The 18,251-nt window shown below is 41.5% G+C and overlaps 1 protein-coding gene across 6 annotated transcripts in view; it reads left to right on the top strand.

The window, feature by feature from the left end:
• Positions 1 to 18,251, top strand: part of TBC1D22A (TBC1 domain family member 22A) — a 1,763,002-nt gene that overhangs the window by 949,340 nt on the left and 795,411 nt on the right. The window contains exon 11 of one of the 6 annotated variants that reach the window (XM_069229723.1): positions 10,590 to 10,981. The exons of the other annotated variants lie outside the window; for them this stretch is intronic. Coding sequence (XP_069085824.1) covers positions 10,590 to 10,639 — 50 coding nt within the window. The 3' untranslated portion in view covers positions 10,640 to 10,981. Of the gene's footprint in view, positions 1 to 10,589; positions 10,982 to 18,251 lie in introns of those variants that run through there. 6 annotated transcript variants of the gene reach the window in all.

The following is an 18,251-nucleotide window of genomic DNA, read 5'->3' as shown; positions in this document are numbered from 1 at the left end:
CTTCAATTTTGAACCCACACACCAGAGCACGGCTATGGTGTGCATAGAATAACAAAATATTTTTTGCAAAGTGATTGTTTTTACCGGTCTGTTTTTGTAATGTATGGTCGCTGTAAGCATAGGTACAAAACCTCACTTCTTCGCAAATTTAATGTCATTTGAATCCCTATGACTTGAAAAAAAAAAATCTCCAAAAAGTTCCCCTCTGGATCAGGCATCCTTTTTCTATCATCTCACACAAAATATTGACAACAGAAAACCCTACTAGAAGGCCTCACATTCCCATTAGTGTAGAGTATAGTAATGGTGCTCAATACATTCTAAACATGCCTGTTGTCAAACATGTATTGTGGGGCAAGAAACCTTGTACCAACAAACCAAAACTCAAATTGAGAATGGAGCACACTTTGAAGAGTTAAATTAAATTACATTTTCTGGTTGTATCCATGGAATCCTAAATTCTACTGGAAAGTTTTATACATAGACATAATATAGTCAAAAAGAAAAAATATATATATGGCAATGGTGTATAATGGTTCCAAGACTGTACTGTTACAATTACACTTTTAATACAAAGAATACCTGTATAATATACATATGTACAACATCTGTTCTTAGGTATGCAGGTGTAGAGGGAACTGACATCTAAAGTTACCCACATCATTTCTGAAGACCATGTGATGTCTTCTAATTTTATCAGAACATCACGTGTGTCTTGCAAATATGAAGGAAGGTTTTTAACAAAAGGTTGTAGAAAGCTGTCAATATATTTAGATAGAATTTAGGATTCCATGGATAAAACCAGAAAATGTAATTTAATTTAACTCTTCAAAGTGTGCTCCATTCTCAATTCGAGTTATCCTTTTTCTATCACTCTCCCTTACTTTAATGCCCTTTCTTCCCCGGTCGCCTCTCTTAATACATGTTGTACCCAAGTGCAAAAGCTGTGCTAACGCCTTAGCTGCTAGACCTCACCCCTTACCCATTACCTTCGTGGGCTAAACCTCCTTTTTTGGCTATTTGGGGTAGTTTGCGCTTGGACATCCATCACTTTTGTCTATATAAGTTAACTAAGCCAAATTTAGGTCCTTTTTTCCCCAACATCCTGGGAATACTAGAGGTCTCTAGATTTTGTAGATTCTCCTAGAGGAGAGAAAATAGGCCAAATATAGCTTAATTTTTATATGTTTTTTGTGAAAAATAGGGAACAATTGCTCCAGACAAAAAGTGTTTTTTGTTTTTTTTAATTAAAAACAAATCCACGTACTGTTTGCTGTACTATAGTCACCATCTTCTCAGTTTTCAGGAAAATGAAGAACTAAATCAGAAAAACCTAATTTGTACCACAATTTTAGCATTTTCTAAGAGATAGCCTATTTTCCCTATTTTTTTTTTGCTCTCAACCTACTTCCAGTTTGTGTGGAAACCAGTGCGAAATCCATGGGTGCTCCAGAAAGGCTATATATTTCTGAAAGTAGATAAAATTCCGAATTCAGCAAGGGGTTATATGTGTAGATCCCTCAATGTGTTCCAAGGAAAAGAACTGTTGAAATAAAGAAATATTGAAAAAGAGTAGGAAAAAACAGTCATTTGTGACAACATTTTCATCTGTAACTTTTTGTCACGATAGCCGATTGACAAAAGCAATATACCATTACATCTGCTAGATCCTTCTGGTTCTGGGGATATATAGTGTGTGTAGGTTCTCCAAGAATCCAAGTTACCAAGACCAGACAATTGAGCTGCACAGTACAATGGTTTTTCATTGAGTTCCAAGTATAGACGTATTCCTAAAATTAAATAGGCAGAGTTAAAATTGGTAATCAAGGAAACTTATGTATATCTGAAATGTGCACAAGATATAGAGTTTAGGAACAGTGGTTATGTCTACATCTCTGAATTTGTGGATGTCGGTAGTAGCGTGTGTTTTGGAAGATATTTTTCAAAATGTCATCTTTCTTATACACTTGGCTTACATTTGAAAGGCACAAATACATTGAAATTGAATCAATAATAACAAAGGTGCTATTATTCTGTGCTCCTAAAGTCTCCCAATAACAGTGGTACCTTACTTGTGGAGTAGGTCTAGTGTCTGCAACAGGAAATGGCCCAAAATGTAATATTGTTGCATCACATTTTTCCACCGAAAACTGACCTTTTTTTCTAATGTAGGTGGCTGTAGATTTTGGACCCTAGCTCATCTGGCACCCAGGGAAACCTAGCCAATTCATACAGTTGTGAAAACTAGACCCCTAGGAGTATACAGGGTGGGCTGACTTGCGTGGCTCTCACCAAGTTTTTTCAGCAGGAATCCCTTTCAAATCTCAAACTTTGACAAAAAAAAACAGATTTTCCTCACGTTTTTGTGATGGAAAGTTCTGGAAACTGCGGGGAGTCACAACCCTCCTTCCACCTAGCATTCTTTCAAGACTCCCAATAAAAATGGTACCTCACTTGTGTGGATAGACCTTGTGCACACGACAGGAAACGACCCAAAGCACAACATGGATGCAGTGCATATTTCCACTGAAAACTGACCCTCTTTTTCCAATGTGGGTATCTCTAGATTTTGGACCGTAGCTCAGCTGGCACCTAGGGAATCATAGCCAACCTGTACATTTTTAAAAACTAGACACCAAGGCAAATCCATGGTGGAGTGACTGGCATGGTTCCAGTTAAATTTTGTTTACCTGCAATGCCCTGGAAAAAACAAACCTTTACAGAAATCATGCATTTTCCTTGCATTTCTATGAAGGAAACGTCCGGTATCTGCAAGAATCCACAAAATTACCACCACCCAGCATCATCCCATCTTTGTCCTACTTGTGTGGCTGTGCCTAGTGCAGCGACAGGAATGGATCAAACAAAGGGCAATGGAGCCCTTGTGTGGATACTCCTATTGACCTCGGTAGGATCCGTTTCTGCCGATTAATAGTAGTAGTATTAGTAGTGGTAGCAGTACTGTATTTCTTCTTATTACAAATGGGGTCTTTGGTTGGCAGTCAGGTTACCCCCTGTCCAAGCAAGGACCCTCACTGTAGTCAGGGTAAAAGAGAATCACCCTCAGCGAATCCCTGCTTACCCCCTTGGCAGCTTGGCACGAGCTGTAGGCTTAACTTCAGAGTGCTAGGTGTAAAGTATTTGTACCAACACACACAGTAACTTAATGAAAACACTACAGAATTACACAACACAGTTTTAGAAAAATAGGGAATATTTATCTAAACAAAACAAGACCAAAACGACAAAAATCCACAATACACAAGTCAAGTTATCAATTAAAAAGCAAAAAGAGTCTTCATATAGTTTTATACACACACTAACACTGTTAGCGTGAAAATGTACCTTGGGTGCGTCAAAAATAACCTCGCACTGGCGAGTGTGCACCAAAAAGGGCTTGGGATGCATCGATTTCACTCACAAGCGAGACCTTGCGTCGTTTCTCCTTTCGCTGGGTCGGGCGCAACGTTTCTTCTCTCCGCAGGAGAGTGATGCGTCCATCCGGTCAGCGCTTTCGGGTCCGGGCAAGCCTTGTGTTGTTTCTACATGCCCAGCGGTACTTGCATCGACAATCCAGACGCACAATGATCCAAAAAACACGCAGCGTGGGTTGTGATCTCACCAGCCTCTGCCAGCAGTGCTGCGTGCCGTTTCTCCAGCTCCGTGCATCGATTCTTCAGTCGCGTTGCAGGCGAGTGTCGAATTTCAGCCACGAAGCTGGCAGCATGTTGATTTTTCAGCCTCAGATCGGAGTTGCGTCGATCTTTTTCCCCGCACGGCGTTCTGTGCGTGGATTTCTTCCTCTTAGGCTGCCAGCTTCTCCTTTCAGGGTCCCAGGAACTGGATGGGAACCACAGGACAGAGTAGGAGTCTCTCCAGAGACTCCAGGTGCTGGCAGATAGAAGTCTTTGCTGTCCCTGAGACTTCAAACAACAGGAGGCAAGCTCTAAATCAAGCCCTTGGAGATCTTCACAAAATGAACGGCACACAACATCCAGTCTTTGCCCTCTTACTCTGGCAGAAGCAGCAACTGCAGGATAGCTCCACAGAGCACAGTCAGAGGCAGGGCAGCTCTTCAGCTCTTCTCCAGGCAGAGGTTCCTCTTGGTTTCCAGAAGTGTTTTAAAGTCTGTGGTTAGGGTGCCCTTATTATACCCATTTTCTCCTTTGAAGGAGGCCTACTTCAAAGCAAAGTCTCTCTTGATTGTGAATCCTGCCTTGCCCAGGCCAGGCTCAGACACTCACCAGGGGGTTGGAGACTGCATTGTGTGAGGGCAGGCACAGCCCTTTCAGGTGTGAGTGACCACTCCCCCCTCCCTCCTAGCACAGATGTCTCATCAGGAAATGCAGACTACACCCCAACTCCCTTTGTGTCACTGTCTAGTGTGAGGTGCAACCAGCCCGACTAGCAAACTGACCCAGAAAGGGAATCCACAAACAGACAGAGTCACAGAAATGGTATAAGCAAGAAAATCCTCACTTTCTAAAAGTGCCATTTTCAAACACACAATCTTAAAATCAACCTTACTAAAAGATGTATTTTTAAATTGTGAGCTCAGAGACCCCAAACTCCACATGTCCATCCGCTCCTAAAGGGAATCTACACTTTAATCAGATTTAAAGGTAGCCCCCATGTTAACCTATGAGAGGGACAGGCCTTGCTACAGTGAAAAACGAATTTAGCAATATTTCACTGTCAGGACATATAAAACACATTACTATGGGCCTCATTATGACCCTGGTGACCGGCGGTAAGCTGCCGGTAACACCGCCAACAGGCTGGCGTTGTTCCGCCAGCTATAATGACCCTGGCGCAATAACCACGGGCATACTGCCGGCCCCTCCACTATACCGCCAGGCTTTTGCCTGGCGGTCATAATCTCCGGGGATTATGAGTCCCCGACTGCCATCATGGCCACGGCGGTAAACACCGCCATGGAAAGGCTGGAGGTAAGGGGGACTTGGGGTACCCCTAGGGGCCCCTGCACTGCCCATGCACTTGGCATGGGTAGTGCAGGGGCCCCCAGACATAGCCCAGTTGTGAATTTTATTGCCTGAATTTCAGGCAGTCAAATGTGCGACGGGTGCTACTGCACCCGTGCACATCAGCATTGCCGCTGGCTCTATTACGAGCCGGCAGCAATGTTGATGTGACTTTTCCGCTGGGCCAGCCAACGGTAACACTGTTACCGTCGGCTGGCCCAGCGGAAAATTCATAATAGGGAGCCAGAAATACAGCCGGCACTGACGGTATTCTGGCTTCCGCAGCCTCGGCTGTCTTTTCAAAAGACCGCTGAGGTTGTAATGAGGGCCTATATGTCCTACCTTAACCATACACTGCACCTTTCCCTTGGGGCTACCTAGGGGCCTACCTTAGGGGTGCCTTACATGTAAGAAAAGGGGAGGTTTAGGCCTGGCAATTGGGTACACTTGCCAAGTCGAATTTACAGTTAAAAACTGCACACACAGACACTGCAGTGGCAGGTCTGAGACATGATTACAGAGCTACTTACGTGGGTGGCGCAACCAGAGTTGCTGGCCCACTAGTAGCATTTGATTTACAGGCCCTGGGCACCTCTAGTACACTGTACTAGGGACTTACTAAGAAATCAGATATGCCAATCATTGATAAGCCAATTACATACACATTTTGTAAAGGAGCACTTGCACTTTAGCACTGGTTTGCAGTGGTAAAGTGCCCAGAGTAACAAAAACAGCAAAATCAGAGTCCAGCACATATCAGCAACCAGGGAAACAGAGGCAAAAAGTTAAGGGAGACCACAACAAGGATGAAAAGTCTAACACTTCTCAAACAAGCAATTTCCATAAATTCATATGGGCTCCAGTGGGTACTTTAAACAGTGAATTAGAAAAGAGTAGGAGTAGACATTGAAGAGTTGTGGACTTTTGCCTTCTATTACAAAACACGGGCTTGTTTATGCATTTAGGAAAACTGCATTTGTGTTAGCTGTACATGTGCCTAACTACTATGCAATCACTGCAAATACATAAAGGGGCCTATTCAAAAGGGTTACTCAAACCTAAGCTGCTAGGCCATACCCTGTCTGAACGCTCCCTCAAGTAACCTTAGTTGTGTTTTAGCCTCGTTGGTCTTCATCATTGAAGTTCAGCTTGAGTATGTGTTTTTTGTATATCACGAACCTGACGAGAGAGCAACAGGGTGCTATACCAAAGAAGGATCCTTGAGCTATATTTCAGGATCATTACATCAAACCATGAGGGTAGATTCACACATTTGAAAATGCTATATTCTCTGAAAAGTTGGACCCATCTGCTTTCTGCATTGCAGTGTGTTTGTGGCAGTTATGATACTGACATGGAGACTGTTCCAGATCCTGAGAGCATAGATGAAGACATCTTGTCTTCTAATGGTCTCCTCTCTGCATTTTTTTGTTTGTTTACAGCCTGCTTCTTACGGGCTTCTGGTCTGCTGCTGCTCTTCTGACATGGCTCATTTGCAAGGAAGGAAAGGTGCAGTTTCAGGTGGCTGCGTTTATGATGCAGGTGGTCTTGAGGATGATGCTGGCTTTGAAGCAGGCCACTATATTACCTTCATGGTTGAGATGATAAGGTTTGTCACTGGGGTTGAGTAAACTATGGAACAATTAGGAGAATGCACAAATTGTGACCAACAATCTGCCTTTAGATAAGTACTGGCAGGTTCTCTCTGAAAATTATCATATTACAACGCCACAGGAATCACTCATGGGAGTTTTTCCGGATTTTAAACTGAGTTACTACTTTGAGTAGTTCATGGATTATATCACCCCCTCCTGCTCCAAGACAATTGTGGATAGCATTTGGGCACAGGACTCTCCTCACAAACAACTTTGGCTCAAAATGGTAGAATCTGAGCATGTAACAGATGTATGTCTAGCTTTTAAACAGGAAAAGGAAACTACAAAGCTTATGAGCGCCCTCAGAAAAAATGGATACCCCCAGTATGTAGGTTAATCGGTGTAAAACAATACATTGTAGCGCTGAGAATTGTTTGATCAGACTCCAGCAAAGTGATTGTCTACAGTCTAGCAAAGTTTTTAAATGCTACATGGATTATAAGAAAGGATGTTCAGAAATAAAGAATATCAAAAGTTGGTGTTTTTATGGTTTTTATTGGATGTTATGGATGCAGATTTTTAATGTACTGTATATTTTCCCACTCTGTTATTTATTCATTGTTGTAAATATGTAATGAATTTAAATTGTTCTATATGTTGTTTTAAAGGGAAGACCCCCCGAATACCCATAATTTGATGATGATAAAGTTGGACCTCTTCATGCCTTTGATGAGACATATGGCAGCATGTTGTATACTGTTCAGGTGGGCCATGGGAGTGTAAGGGAGACCAAGGAGCTCTGGATGCTGACCTGGAGGGGGGCAGTAACCTTGAGGGGGTCTATAGGGGATTGCTGTGTTCAGCAATAATTTGTAATTTAACTTGCAATTCAAAAGCACCTGCTGCAGAGTTCCTTGTCCATCCAGCTTTCAAGCTGTGATTAAAATGTAAAGATAACTCTTGTGATTTGTGTTCCTGCTAGAGAGAGAGAGAGATTGAGTTTTTTCTAGTGGCAGTTTTCTTTAGACTTCCCATAAAGTACCACAGAGGGTTAGTATGCCTGCTGCAAATAGGATGTCTCTATTTTATGTGGATAGCTGAGTCAAATTAGTAAAGCCAGCCTTTACCAACAAATGTATGTGAGAGAGGGACTATGGCGAGATGAGGGACACTTTTGCTGGGTGGTAGTGAGGAAATCTGAGGAGGAGGTCATGGGGGTGCCACTAAAGCCTGTTGCACCTGGCACCACCAGTGGTAAAGCCAGCTCTGCTGAAGAGTACAGCAAATCCTCCATTCAGGAGTAAGTTATTTTTTTCTTTTTTGCAAAGGAATTTTCTGAAAGGGACAATTTTACTTTATTCAGAAGCATAAATTAATAACATACTGTCTTGGTTTTATTGGCAGTGTGTTCTGTGAGAGATCAATTTTAAAGTTGAGTCCACCTGAGTTTCTATTAGGTGAGGACTTGATTCGTCAAGTTAGTGTGGGAGATCCAGGCTTCAATTTATGATCATTTTGTGTTAGTGGTGATCAGGAGGAATTCCGTCTTGGTCAGACTGAATTTAGATAGTCACTATTTTCCAATGTGATAGATTCAGTTTTTAAGTCGATCAATATCATGAGTGGCAAATACTTTCTGAAAGCATTGAGTATTGTCTGCAGATGCTTATATTAGTAAGTTCAAAGAGTTTTCTTTTAGGGGGTTAATTGTGATTGAGGTTCTCCATAGAAGACAGGCACTCTCTGCTACTTTTTAGTTCCAACCTTGATAAATTGGTGGCATTTCCTGTGGTACGAGGTAAGCCGCAAGAGTGCTGTGTCGGAGAACAACAGTCGTATTTCCAGTATGTGGATCAGTACTTGAGCCATAGGATGAAGCTGACAGTGTTTAACTGAGAAAAGAAGAATGTTCTGTGTAAGTAATAGAATATAGATTGTGGCTGTATTGCATGTGCATGGTGTATCCCAGATATGCAAAACCCATCTCATAGACAGACTATTCTGAAGCAGCATCAATTATTACTTATATTTTTCAAATGAAAGCAAACATGTTTATCAAGCAAGGCAAACATATACTGTATAGCTTTTTTTTTTTGTCGTCGGTAGAAAGTTGCTGCAAGCCATTTTGATACTGTAGACAAGGTGATGGGTAACTTGTTCCAGTTAGCGCCTTAGAAGAAGCAGTAAGCACAGGGCTTCCAGCAAGGCTTTGTACAGGAAAGCTAGTTGTTTCACTCTCTCTTTATATTTGTTAATATTTCTTTTACATAAATATAACCTCTTGCCAGCATTAGCCTTTTTTTGTTTTACAAATTGTGTCAATTTTCTTTTTTTTGTGTATTGTGCATCAGCGTTCAATTTAATTTACAGACCTTCCTGTTTGCAAAGTTCATACATACTAAGTAAGGTGCCTTCACAGGTTATTTTATCAGAGTAATGAAGTAATTAGTACAAATAGCATGAAAATATTTTCTTAAACTGAAATATGTTTCCTCCATTTTTATATTTTTATTGCCCACTCCCTCTTTTAATGTGCTAAACTTAAAAGCTGAAAGACCTGAAAGGGTTGACTCTTTCGAGCTGATGCTTGTCACCCACCTCCCCAACGGAGCTGTTGACTCGTTTATCACTTAACCGAGCTGCTACTGCCACAGAACCACCACACAACATAAGCATTGATGTACACAATTATGCGGTACGTTTCCTTAAGCTTTCAACCATTTATTTTGCCTTTAGAAGTGCTGGTAGGTTTAAACATCTCTACCAAATGGTGATATACTATTTTTGGGGGAAAGGTGCAATCGACCATAGGCATAGATAAATTCAGTGTCACCATAAATGATTGCAGTAGGATTCCAGTAAAGGAACTGGATAGATAGATGTTTGTGCCAGAGGCAAAGATTGCACAGTTAGTTTAAAATTCAAATTTAAATAGCAATACTAATATTATGCAGCAGTAAGGTATCAGAAGCATGCCAATTTGGGGGAGAGGTTCAGCTCATGTTTTTCAGTTTTGTGGCCATGACCCGGAAGGATTACTTCAGTGGTTGTGTCTTGAGACTGGCCGGCAACATACATTAGATTTGCGAATAACATGGCCCTTTAGGTCACAAACGTCTGAGATATTCCTCCTCAAGTGTTTCAAAGTTGAACAACTTTTGTCTGCTCTTGTAAATTAGAAACTGTTCGAGATGCAAAATCTCTTAAATCAAATCTGTTTCACTTTAGAGAATTGCTCTTCTGTGCAGTGGATTATTTTTCCATTTCATAAGGTGTGTGATTTTACAGTACTCACAATAAACATGATTAGAGTAGTTCATTAAAACCTGTTAAAATTGTATAATTTTAATTACATGTTGGCGAGATATGCACAGTTCACTGGTGCAAGGACCAAGGTTGCTGCGTTGTAATCAAAAGTTAAGACTTGTAAATAGAAATGGAAAGCTCTTGATGCGTGGATGCGGTGATTGTCAGGTGCAGAGATTGTCAATGGCAATTTGGATTGTGTGATCTTTATTTTGCTGGTGGAAGAGATGCGATATGCATTAGTTGTTTCTTATTTGATGTCGCTAAATTGCTCATGCTTTATTTCAGCTGTTTCCATCTTCTTTGCATTTAAGTGAAAACGTTTCTTGTGCTGTAATCGGGTCGCTTTGTTGTTCTCGGCTTCATTATCAGCGCTAGTTTTTAAGTGCCAACCAATTGGAGAGAAGCGAACTGAAGCGGAGTAGCCAAACGTGACTGGCCCATGTTGGCAAGACATGTCAGAATTGATTGGGACTAACCCCCTGGGCGCTTACGTTCAAAAGCCTTGCAGAAAATAGTGTTAGCGCGTGTCAAGATGTTTCTCAGATAGAAACTGTGATTTTTTTTTCAAGGTTTTCTATTTTTTTGCGTTTAGTAGAATAGTTTCAGTGTGTTGAAACAAAGTTCCCACCTAAGCATGTTAAGACATCTAGCAAATAAACAACTCACGCTAAAACATCAATGGACTTTTTTTTGTATTTTTCAGGCGTATATAACGTTAATTGGAGAACTTTAAAGGAGCACCGGAATATGTAACACACTTTTTCTGGGCACTGGGAGATTAAGTGATTTATCCACGATCGCAAGATCTGGAGTTTAGGCCTGGCTTCGAACCTTCTGTCCAAGGTCACTAACACCGACTTTATTTTCGATGATCACATAATGGCATGCAAGTGGTTCACTAAATGTTTGTAAATGGATATTATGAAGTATTGCAAATATAAACTCATCTAGCCAAACTTTGCTAAAGATTACAGTCACGTCTTCTTTAAAGAAATTTTGAAAGCCATTGACTGTCCAATGCCTCTGACATTTACTTTGACAACTGTACAATATCAAATTGCCAATTTTTGATTGAATCCTAGATGGGTAAAATTGACTTGGAAACATTATAGCTGATGCGGAGTTAAAACCAATTACAGATTTTTTGTAAACCAGCCGCCTTTCCTGTCAGAGTCACTACATGAATCAAAAACTCTGTTCTAAAAGTGAAATAAAACATAATGGTAAATTCACACAGTACGTTTATGGGTGCTGAATGTCTGTACCTACAGCTGTTGAAGACCTATCGGTAGGACGCTGTCTGCTCCATGCATTGTCAGAATCTGTTACAGGCTCCGTCAACAAGAGAGACTGTGAGACATGGGCAGGGCTGAATTCAGAAAGTAAATTCAGAAAGGGAAATTTGTGGTGCACATAAATTCTGATCACAGTAATACCTAACTTTCTGATTTCACTTAGAACTGTGGAAATGCTACCAGTGTAGTGCAATCCTTCAAGAGTAATAGAAATTGAAAAATCAGAGCATAGGCAAATAGAATAGGGGTAAGGGGATGACCTGAGAGAAGAAAAACACAGGCTAGTTGATTAAAAGTGCAGAACACTACAACCTGTACATAACAGGATGGCATCAAAAATAAACATGTACCTGTACAAATAGTAACACTATAGTCAAAACATCGAAAGTAACCCTGCACCTCATGGCTGAGGGAGCTTATCCTTCAAAGAACGTGGAAAACGGTAACACCAAGGAGACTAGAGAAGAAGCTGAATACAGAAGGCAGAAACAATACAGTAGACCCCAGGGAGGCTCACTTAGGAGAGAATAAATATCACCACCCACAAGGAATGTGTGAACACAAATGGCTGTCTGTCAAGGTACAACAGATGGCACAGCTAACATTAGCAAAGAGAAACCCAATAATAAAAGCATTACTGGTAAGGTAGTAGCGCAGAGAGTGTGGCTTCATACTGATGGTGCCTCCCAGAACATGAAAGCAGTAATTGTAGTTGGCCCAATGACCCCAATATTCTTGGAATTTGGGATACTTAACAGATGTGGCCAATGACCCAGAACCAGGGCAATCTGCTTAGCAACATTTGTGAGCCCTAACTGCTGGGGTGACAGTGTGTGGTGCCATTTGTTCTAAGATAAAATGCATACCTGGCCTGCCCACTTTTCAGACTCAAGGACCCTGAGGTTGACAATCAAGGAGCTGAATCAAATGTAAACTTTAGCACCCTGACCCCCTCAGTAAGTCCTGCCACTTCAACGAACAAGCATCTAAATGACTTATAATCTGTTCAGTGTCATGTAAGACTAATTTCACTGAGCTATTGTTAGAAATGGGGTCTTTGGTTGGCAGTCATGTTACCCCCTGTCCAAGCAAGGACCCTCGCTCTAGTCAGGGCAAAGGAGAAACACACCTGGTTAACACCCACTCACCCCTTCCCTTGTTAACTTGGCACGAGCGAAAGGCTTATCCCAGAAGCAATGTGTAAAGTATTTCTACCAACACACACAGTGATAAAGTGAAAGCAGTACAAAAAGGATACCATACTAGTCTAGAAAAATAGGTAACATTTATTTAAATCAAACAAGACCAAAACTACAAAAATCCAACATACACAAGTCAAAATATGAATTTTCACAAGAATAACAATGGAAACGTTCATTTTACATAAAGTACCTGGTTTGCATCAAAGATAAAGCCGCACAGGCAAGCGTGCATCAGAAAAGTCAGTGATGTGTTGATTCCTTACTCGCGAGTGAGGCCTTGCGTTGTTCCTTCTCTGGTCGGGTAGGCGATGCGTCATTTTCCTCCTTCACAAGAGAGCGAAGTTTTCTAACACCGATTGCACAGTGTTAGAAAACCGTGCTGAATGGGGTGTGCATTGTTCTCAGCAGCCGCAAGAGTGTGTTGCATCATTTCTCCAGCCGCGATGCATCGATCTCCCAGCTGCGATGCAGGTGGAGCATCGAAACGTTCCCTGCATGGTATACTGTGAGTGTATTTCAGCTCTTGTTCTGCCAGCTTCACCTTGCAAGGGCCCAGGGACTGGATAGGGTACCACTTAGGAGGACAGGAGTCTCACCAGAGAGTCCAGGTGCTGGCAGAGGAAGTACTTGATGGCCCTGAGACTTCAAAACCGGAGGCAAGCTCGGTTCAAGCTCTTCGGGATTCTTTTTCAAGCAGGAATGCACACCAAAGTCCAGTCTTTGCCCCCTATCACAGGCAGAAGCAACAACTGCCCAACAAAGCACAGTCACAGGCAGGGGCAGCATTTCCCCTCAGCTCTTCAGCTCTTCTCATTAGCAGAGGTTCCTCTTGGTTCCAGAAGTGATCTTGAATAAATCTAAAGTTTTGGGTCCACTACTTATACCCCTTTCCGCCTTTGATGTGGGCAAACTTCAAATGAAAGTCTTTGTTGTTCACAAGATCCTGCCTTGTCTAGGCCAAACTCCCAGACACACACCAGGGGGTTGGAGACTGCATTGGTAAAGGGCAGGGACAGCCTATTCGGGTGTAAGTGACCAGTCCCCCCTCCACTCTAGCACAGATGGCTTATCAGGATAGGCAGGCTACACCCCAGCACCCTTTGCCTCCTGTTTAGAGGGGATTCACAAAGAGCCCAACTGTCAAACTGACCCAGACAGTGAATCCACAAACAGCCAGAGTCACAGAATGGTTTAAGCAAGAAAATGCCTACTTTCTAAAAGTGGCATTTCCAAACTGACAATTTTTACCAAAAGATGTATTATAAATTGTGAGTTCAGAGACACCAAACTCCAAATTTCTATTTGCTCTCAAAGGGGATTTGTACTTTAAAAAAGATCTAAAGGCAGCCACGTGTTAACCTATGAGAGAAATGGGCCTTGTAACAGTGAAAACTGAATTTGGCAGTATTTCACTGTTAGGACATGTAAAACACATCAGTACATGTCCCACCTTTAACATACACTGCATCCTGCCCATGGGGCTACCTAGAGCCTACCTTAGGCGTGCCTTACATGTATAAAAAGGGAAGGTTTTGGCTTGGCAAGTGGGTACACTGGCCAAGTCGAATTGGCAGTGCAAGACTCCAGACACTGCAGTGGCAGGTCTGAGACATGTTCACAGGGCTACTCATGTGGGTGGCACAATCAGTGCTGCAGGCCCTCTAGTAGCATTTAATTTACAGGCCCTGGCACCTCTAGTGCACTTTACTAGGGACTTACTAGTAAATCAAATAAGTCAATCATGGAAAAGCCAATCACCAATACAATTTACACAGAGAGCATAGCCACTTTAGCACTGGTTAGCAGTGGTAACGTGCCCAGAGTTCTAAAGCCAACAAAAACAGGTAAAAAAAATAGTAGGAAGGTGTCAGTTTGGGGACGACCCTGCAAAAAAGGCTAGGTCAAACAGCTATCCACCTAGCTATTCATTATACTTGAGTTTCCATTTCAAGCCTATCATCAACCTCTGTCATTCTTCGAATTGTGATCACTGTGCAACACGTTGCCCGCCTCCAAACTAATAAACTTACAAATTACTTCCAGTTTGGAATGACATGATACAGGAGCACCAGATCAAAAAAAAAAATTGAATACTAGGGCAGAATTGCTTTCAATAGGATATGTAGAGTGAGAATTGTCTTTGTTTGAAGCAGGACTTCACAATGCAAGTCACTCATCAGCAACCACATCAAAGTGATGCAGGACCCTGCATTGCAGACTTGCACCTCCTCGGAACCGGCGCTGCATGACTCATCTTTGACCACGACCTTGCATCGCCTGAGCTGCGTGATGCATCATCAACACTGGTCTCCACCACTCTTCGCAACTGGATTGAATTTACTCTTGTTCAGTGGGCCTAGCTGGGTCCCTGTAGCCGGCCTATGCTTCAACCTGGTTGCCCTCAACTTGTGACTTTGTCCTGGTCCAGTGCAGCCAGATAAACACAGTTGGCGCTTTGCGCTTTTTGAGGCTATTTTCACTGAAATGTTTAAAATTGCATATCTCTTGTTGTACTGATTGCATTTTTGTTGCTTTTGTCTTGTTTTAATTATTACAATTTACCATATTTCTCTAAATTAGTGTGGGATTTTTCTTGTACCATTTTTTCACTTTATTATTGTTTGAAGTGCTGCACACATGCTTTGCACATTGCCTCTAAGGTAACGCTGACTGCTCTGTGCAAAGCAAGCAGAGGGTTGAGCACAGGATAATTTGGGATCCGCTTGTGACTTCTCCCTGACAAGGACAGTGGTTGCTGCTTGATTCGGGTTTCACACCCCTCAGCCAGTTATCCATTTTCTTGCACTCACATACCTCTACCTCCAGGAATTCTCTGTCCCTGCCCGTTTTTGTGGAGAGGCAGACAGAAATACCTGTAGGTTCACTACCACCCTCTTGCTTTGGGATGGGAGTCAGATCAATCTAACAAAATGCCTTTCTCTCCCCTTCTTTCTACCAGTCCCACTTCACTTGTGGTTGTGTTAAAGCAACTTTCCAGCTGCACGAGCACAATTCAAAAACATGAATTATAGTCAAATTAAGGAAACTTCCAACCAAAGCACGTCCGAAAAGTAAATGAGCTTGAGAAATAACAGCAAATTATTTAACCCAGCCAATCTTTCTCTGATGAAACTGCGATCCTGTAAACTGTTCCCAGTGCACTTTTTCTGCATGTAATTTCAACATTACTTTAAGTATGTTATTACTGTACTAGTAAATCAGATAGATCAGAAGGCAGCAAGACTTGCTGATCTTTACTGTGCTAAAAGTGTTTAGCATTTATTTTATTTTTTTACACTGGATAGGCTTTTTGCTTTTTATTTGAACTTCTGCATTTTGTAGATATGAGATCACCCAGCATGTCCTAGGGACTTATTTAAATAGGGACGGGGCTGAAGTACCTGCAGGTGGTGTACCGCAGTCAGGGAAAGTATCTATGCAATGTACATAATCAATGATTAAAATACATATTTTATAGCACTTCTGAACCGCAAAGAGATGGTTTCAAGCAGCTACAAGCTCAGTTTCTTCTGGGAAACAATATTTCAGGCCACAGAACTGAGTTTCTCTGATCCCGTTTTCCGTACACCTTGGTCTTTGGAATTTTTACACGCATGAAGTGTTGAAGCTTAAAGGTGGATATTGGGCCTGTGAGTCGCAAAATCATAATGTGACTGCAAAATGTTGTTTGGCAGTGCACTAACCTCTTCTTTTTTTTTGCCAAAAATATCATTCTAGCTGACTGAAGGGTGTTTCCAATCATTACTAATCGCCTCATAAGTACAAGGATACGATATGTATCAATGGTTTGTGATTGCAGTAGCGCTCGCAAAACATTGACAAGTTACCAACACCAGAGACGCAGCTTCCCCTTTGGGAACCACGCTGGGTAGTCTCAGGAGGGGGGCACTACTAGTCCAATGGGCTTACTGCACGCTCCCTCTAATGCGACTCCAAAGCAGATTGTTTTTTAATGGACACGTGTTGCTGTACATGAAGCCACCGTCCAAGTATTCACAGTGTGTCACCGATAGCAACCTGCTTAATTAATATTCTTTATGCCAGTCGGTTTGTGACCTTTTGCGAATACGCAGCTTTGATATAAGTCCCATTGAAAATTGCATATACATTCGCAAATCACTTGGTATGCAAACTGAAGAAAAAAAAACGAGAAAGGAGGTTAGTATTTTTGGCCGCTTGTTCCTTAAATGTAGGGGTAGGAGAGAATTGTCTAAAGGCATTTGCACAAAAGGCGTTCAAATACTTCTTAAGTAGTTGTATTTCTTATAAATAGAAATAGTGGCCTTACAAATATATATTAATAATCAAAATTAAAACGATTGAAAAACTGACTCGACTTAATATTTAATTGCGTTTTAGTCCTAGGTCCTACAACAGATGTTTTGTCGGTATTTAATTTAAAGGAGTGTTAAGAAACTTCACTTGCTAAACAGACTTTTACGATGTTAACACCTCTTAGCACCAGAAGCAGCACTCTCACAAAGTGCTAGTGCTTCCCTCTGAGACAGATTGCTCTCTAGCACTTGACCAAGCACACGCTAAGCCGTTGCGTGTCTGCCAATATTTTATCTTCCTTTTATCTTCTTTTAGAAAGTAAAATCAGAATAGGATTATGTAAAGACAAACAAATGCGTACATAGAACTGTGTGAGGAAATGGTGTTAGAGGACCAAGGAGCGTTCAAGCTGCAGTCACAACCTATAGGACTGCAGTTAGCTTAACATCACTTTAAAATTAAAACAAGCATCAGTCAATAACTCTGCCGTGGCAGTCAGCCCTTTGGCTTTGTCATGTGATTATTTTGTCTTGTCATGGTTCACGCAAAACTTTATTGGTGGTAAAGTTGTCAATCCCTAGTCAATCTTAAAAAAAAACATGGACTAAAAGCAAAAATACATTTTGATCTCAAAACGCCTATGTTGCCATAGATTTTCCTGGCACTGCTTTATGTGTGGAAGTGCGCCTTGTGATAGGGCCAAAGGCTGTCAATTACAATGAAGTTAGCCAGTGGTTGAAGAGGGTGGCCCACTGCTCCATGCTATAGTGGATAGAACAAAAATGTGAATGACATAATAACAGACCAAGGGATGAAGAGTGCTGTCGAAAAGCGCCAGAAAAAAAATATGTTATAGATATAATTTTTGTAAACTCAAACGATCTTGGCTAACGCCATACGAAAAATAAAATGAAATCTGGGGTTCAAAGAAACGTGCGGAATTGGAATTGAGGCGATCAGATGCTGGGAAAGTCTGCTAAAGGAGTGTCAACAAATCCTTGCTGTCCTGCCATGGCTGCAAGACGTTTTATGTGCTAAGGTAGATGCCGTGTGTTCTAGGCACAATTTGACCACACATCTTTTGGGATAGAAGCACATTTTGGGCACAATCTGACTCTGCGTCAGCAGTGAGCATAGTAGCAGCATGCAAAGGTTTATCTAAATAAGTAACATTTCTACTCAAAGGCAGGAACACAGTTGAAAGAACCGTTGAAATAAATTGCTGCCCAGGATCTTAACAGAAACACTCCTGGTGGTGCCATGTAAAAGACTAAAGCGTATTGAAATACAGAGGCACTTCGTAAATTATCGAACTACAGTGGCATTTTGCAAATTAGAACTATATATATATATATACATAGATATATATATATATATAGTTGGAAAACATAGTTAAATAACAGAAATAGTATTAATTAATGTAAAACGTATTGCCGCACTTACTGCTCTGGAAATAAGTTACAGGATGTTCACTATGGAAAAGTGTTACCACATTTAAGTGGGCTGGCACAGAGACAGAAGTGTTGGTTAAAAAAGAGCAACGTTGAAGATGAGAGACAGAAATAATATTGT

Source organism: Pleurodeles waltl, chromosome 4_1 (assembly GCF_031143425.1).
Source record: "Pleurodeles waltl isolate 20211129_DDA chromosome 4_1, aPleWal1.hap1.20221129, whole genome shotgun sequence".
Classification (NCBI taxonomy): domain Eukaryota; kingdom Metazoa; phylum Chordata; class Amphibia; order Caudata; family Salamandridae; genus Pleurodeles; species Pleurodeles waltl.
This window is presented reverse-complemented; position numbering and strand designations above follow the sequence as displayed.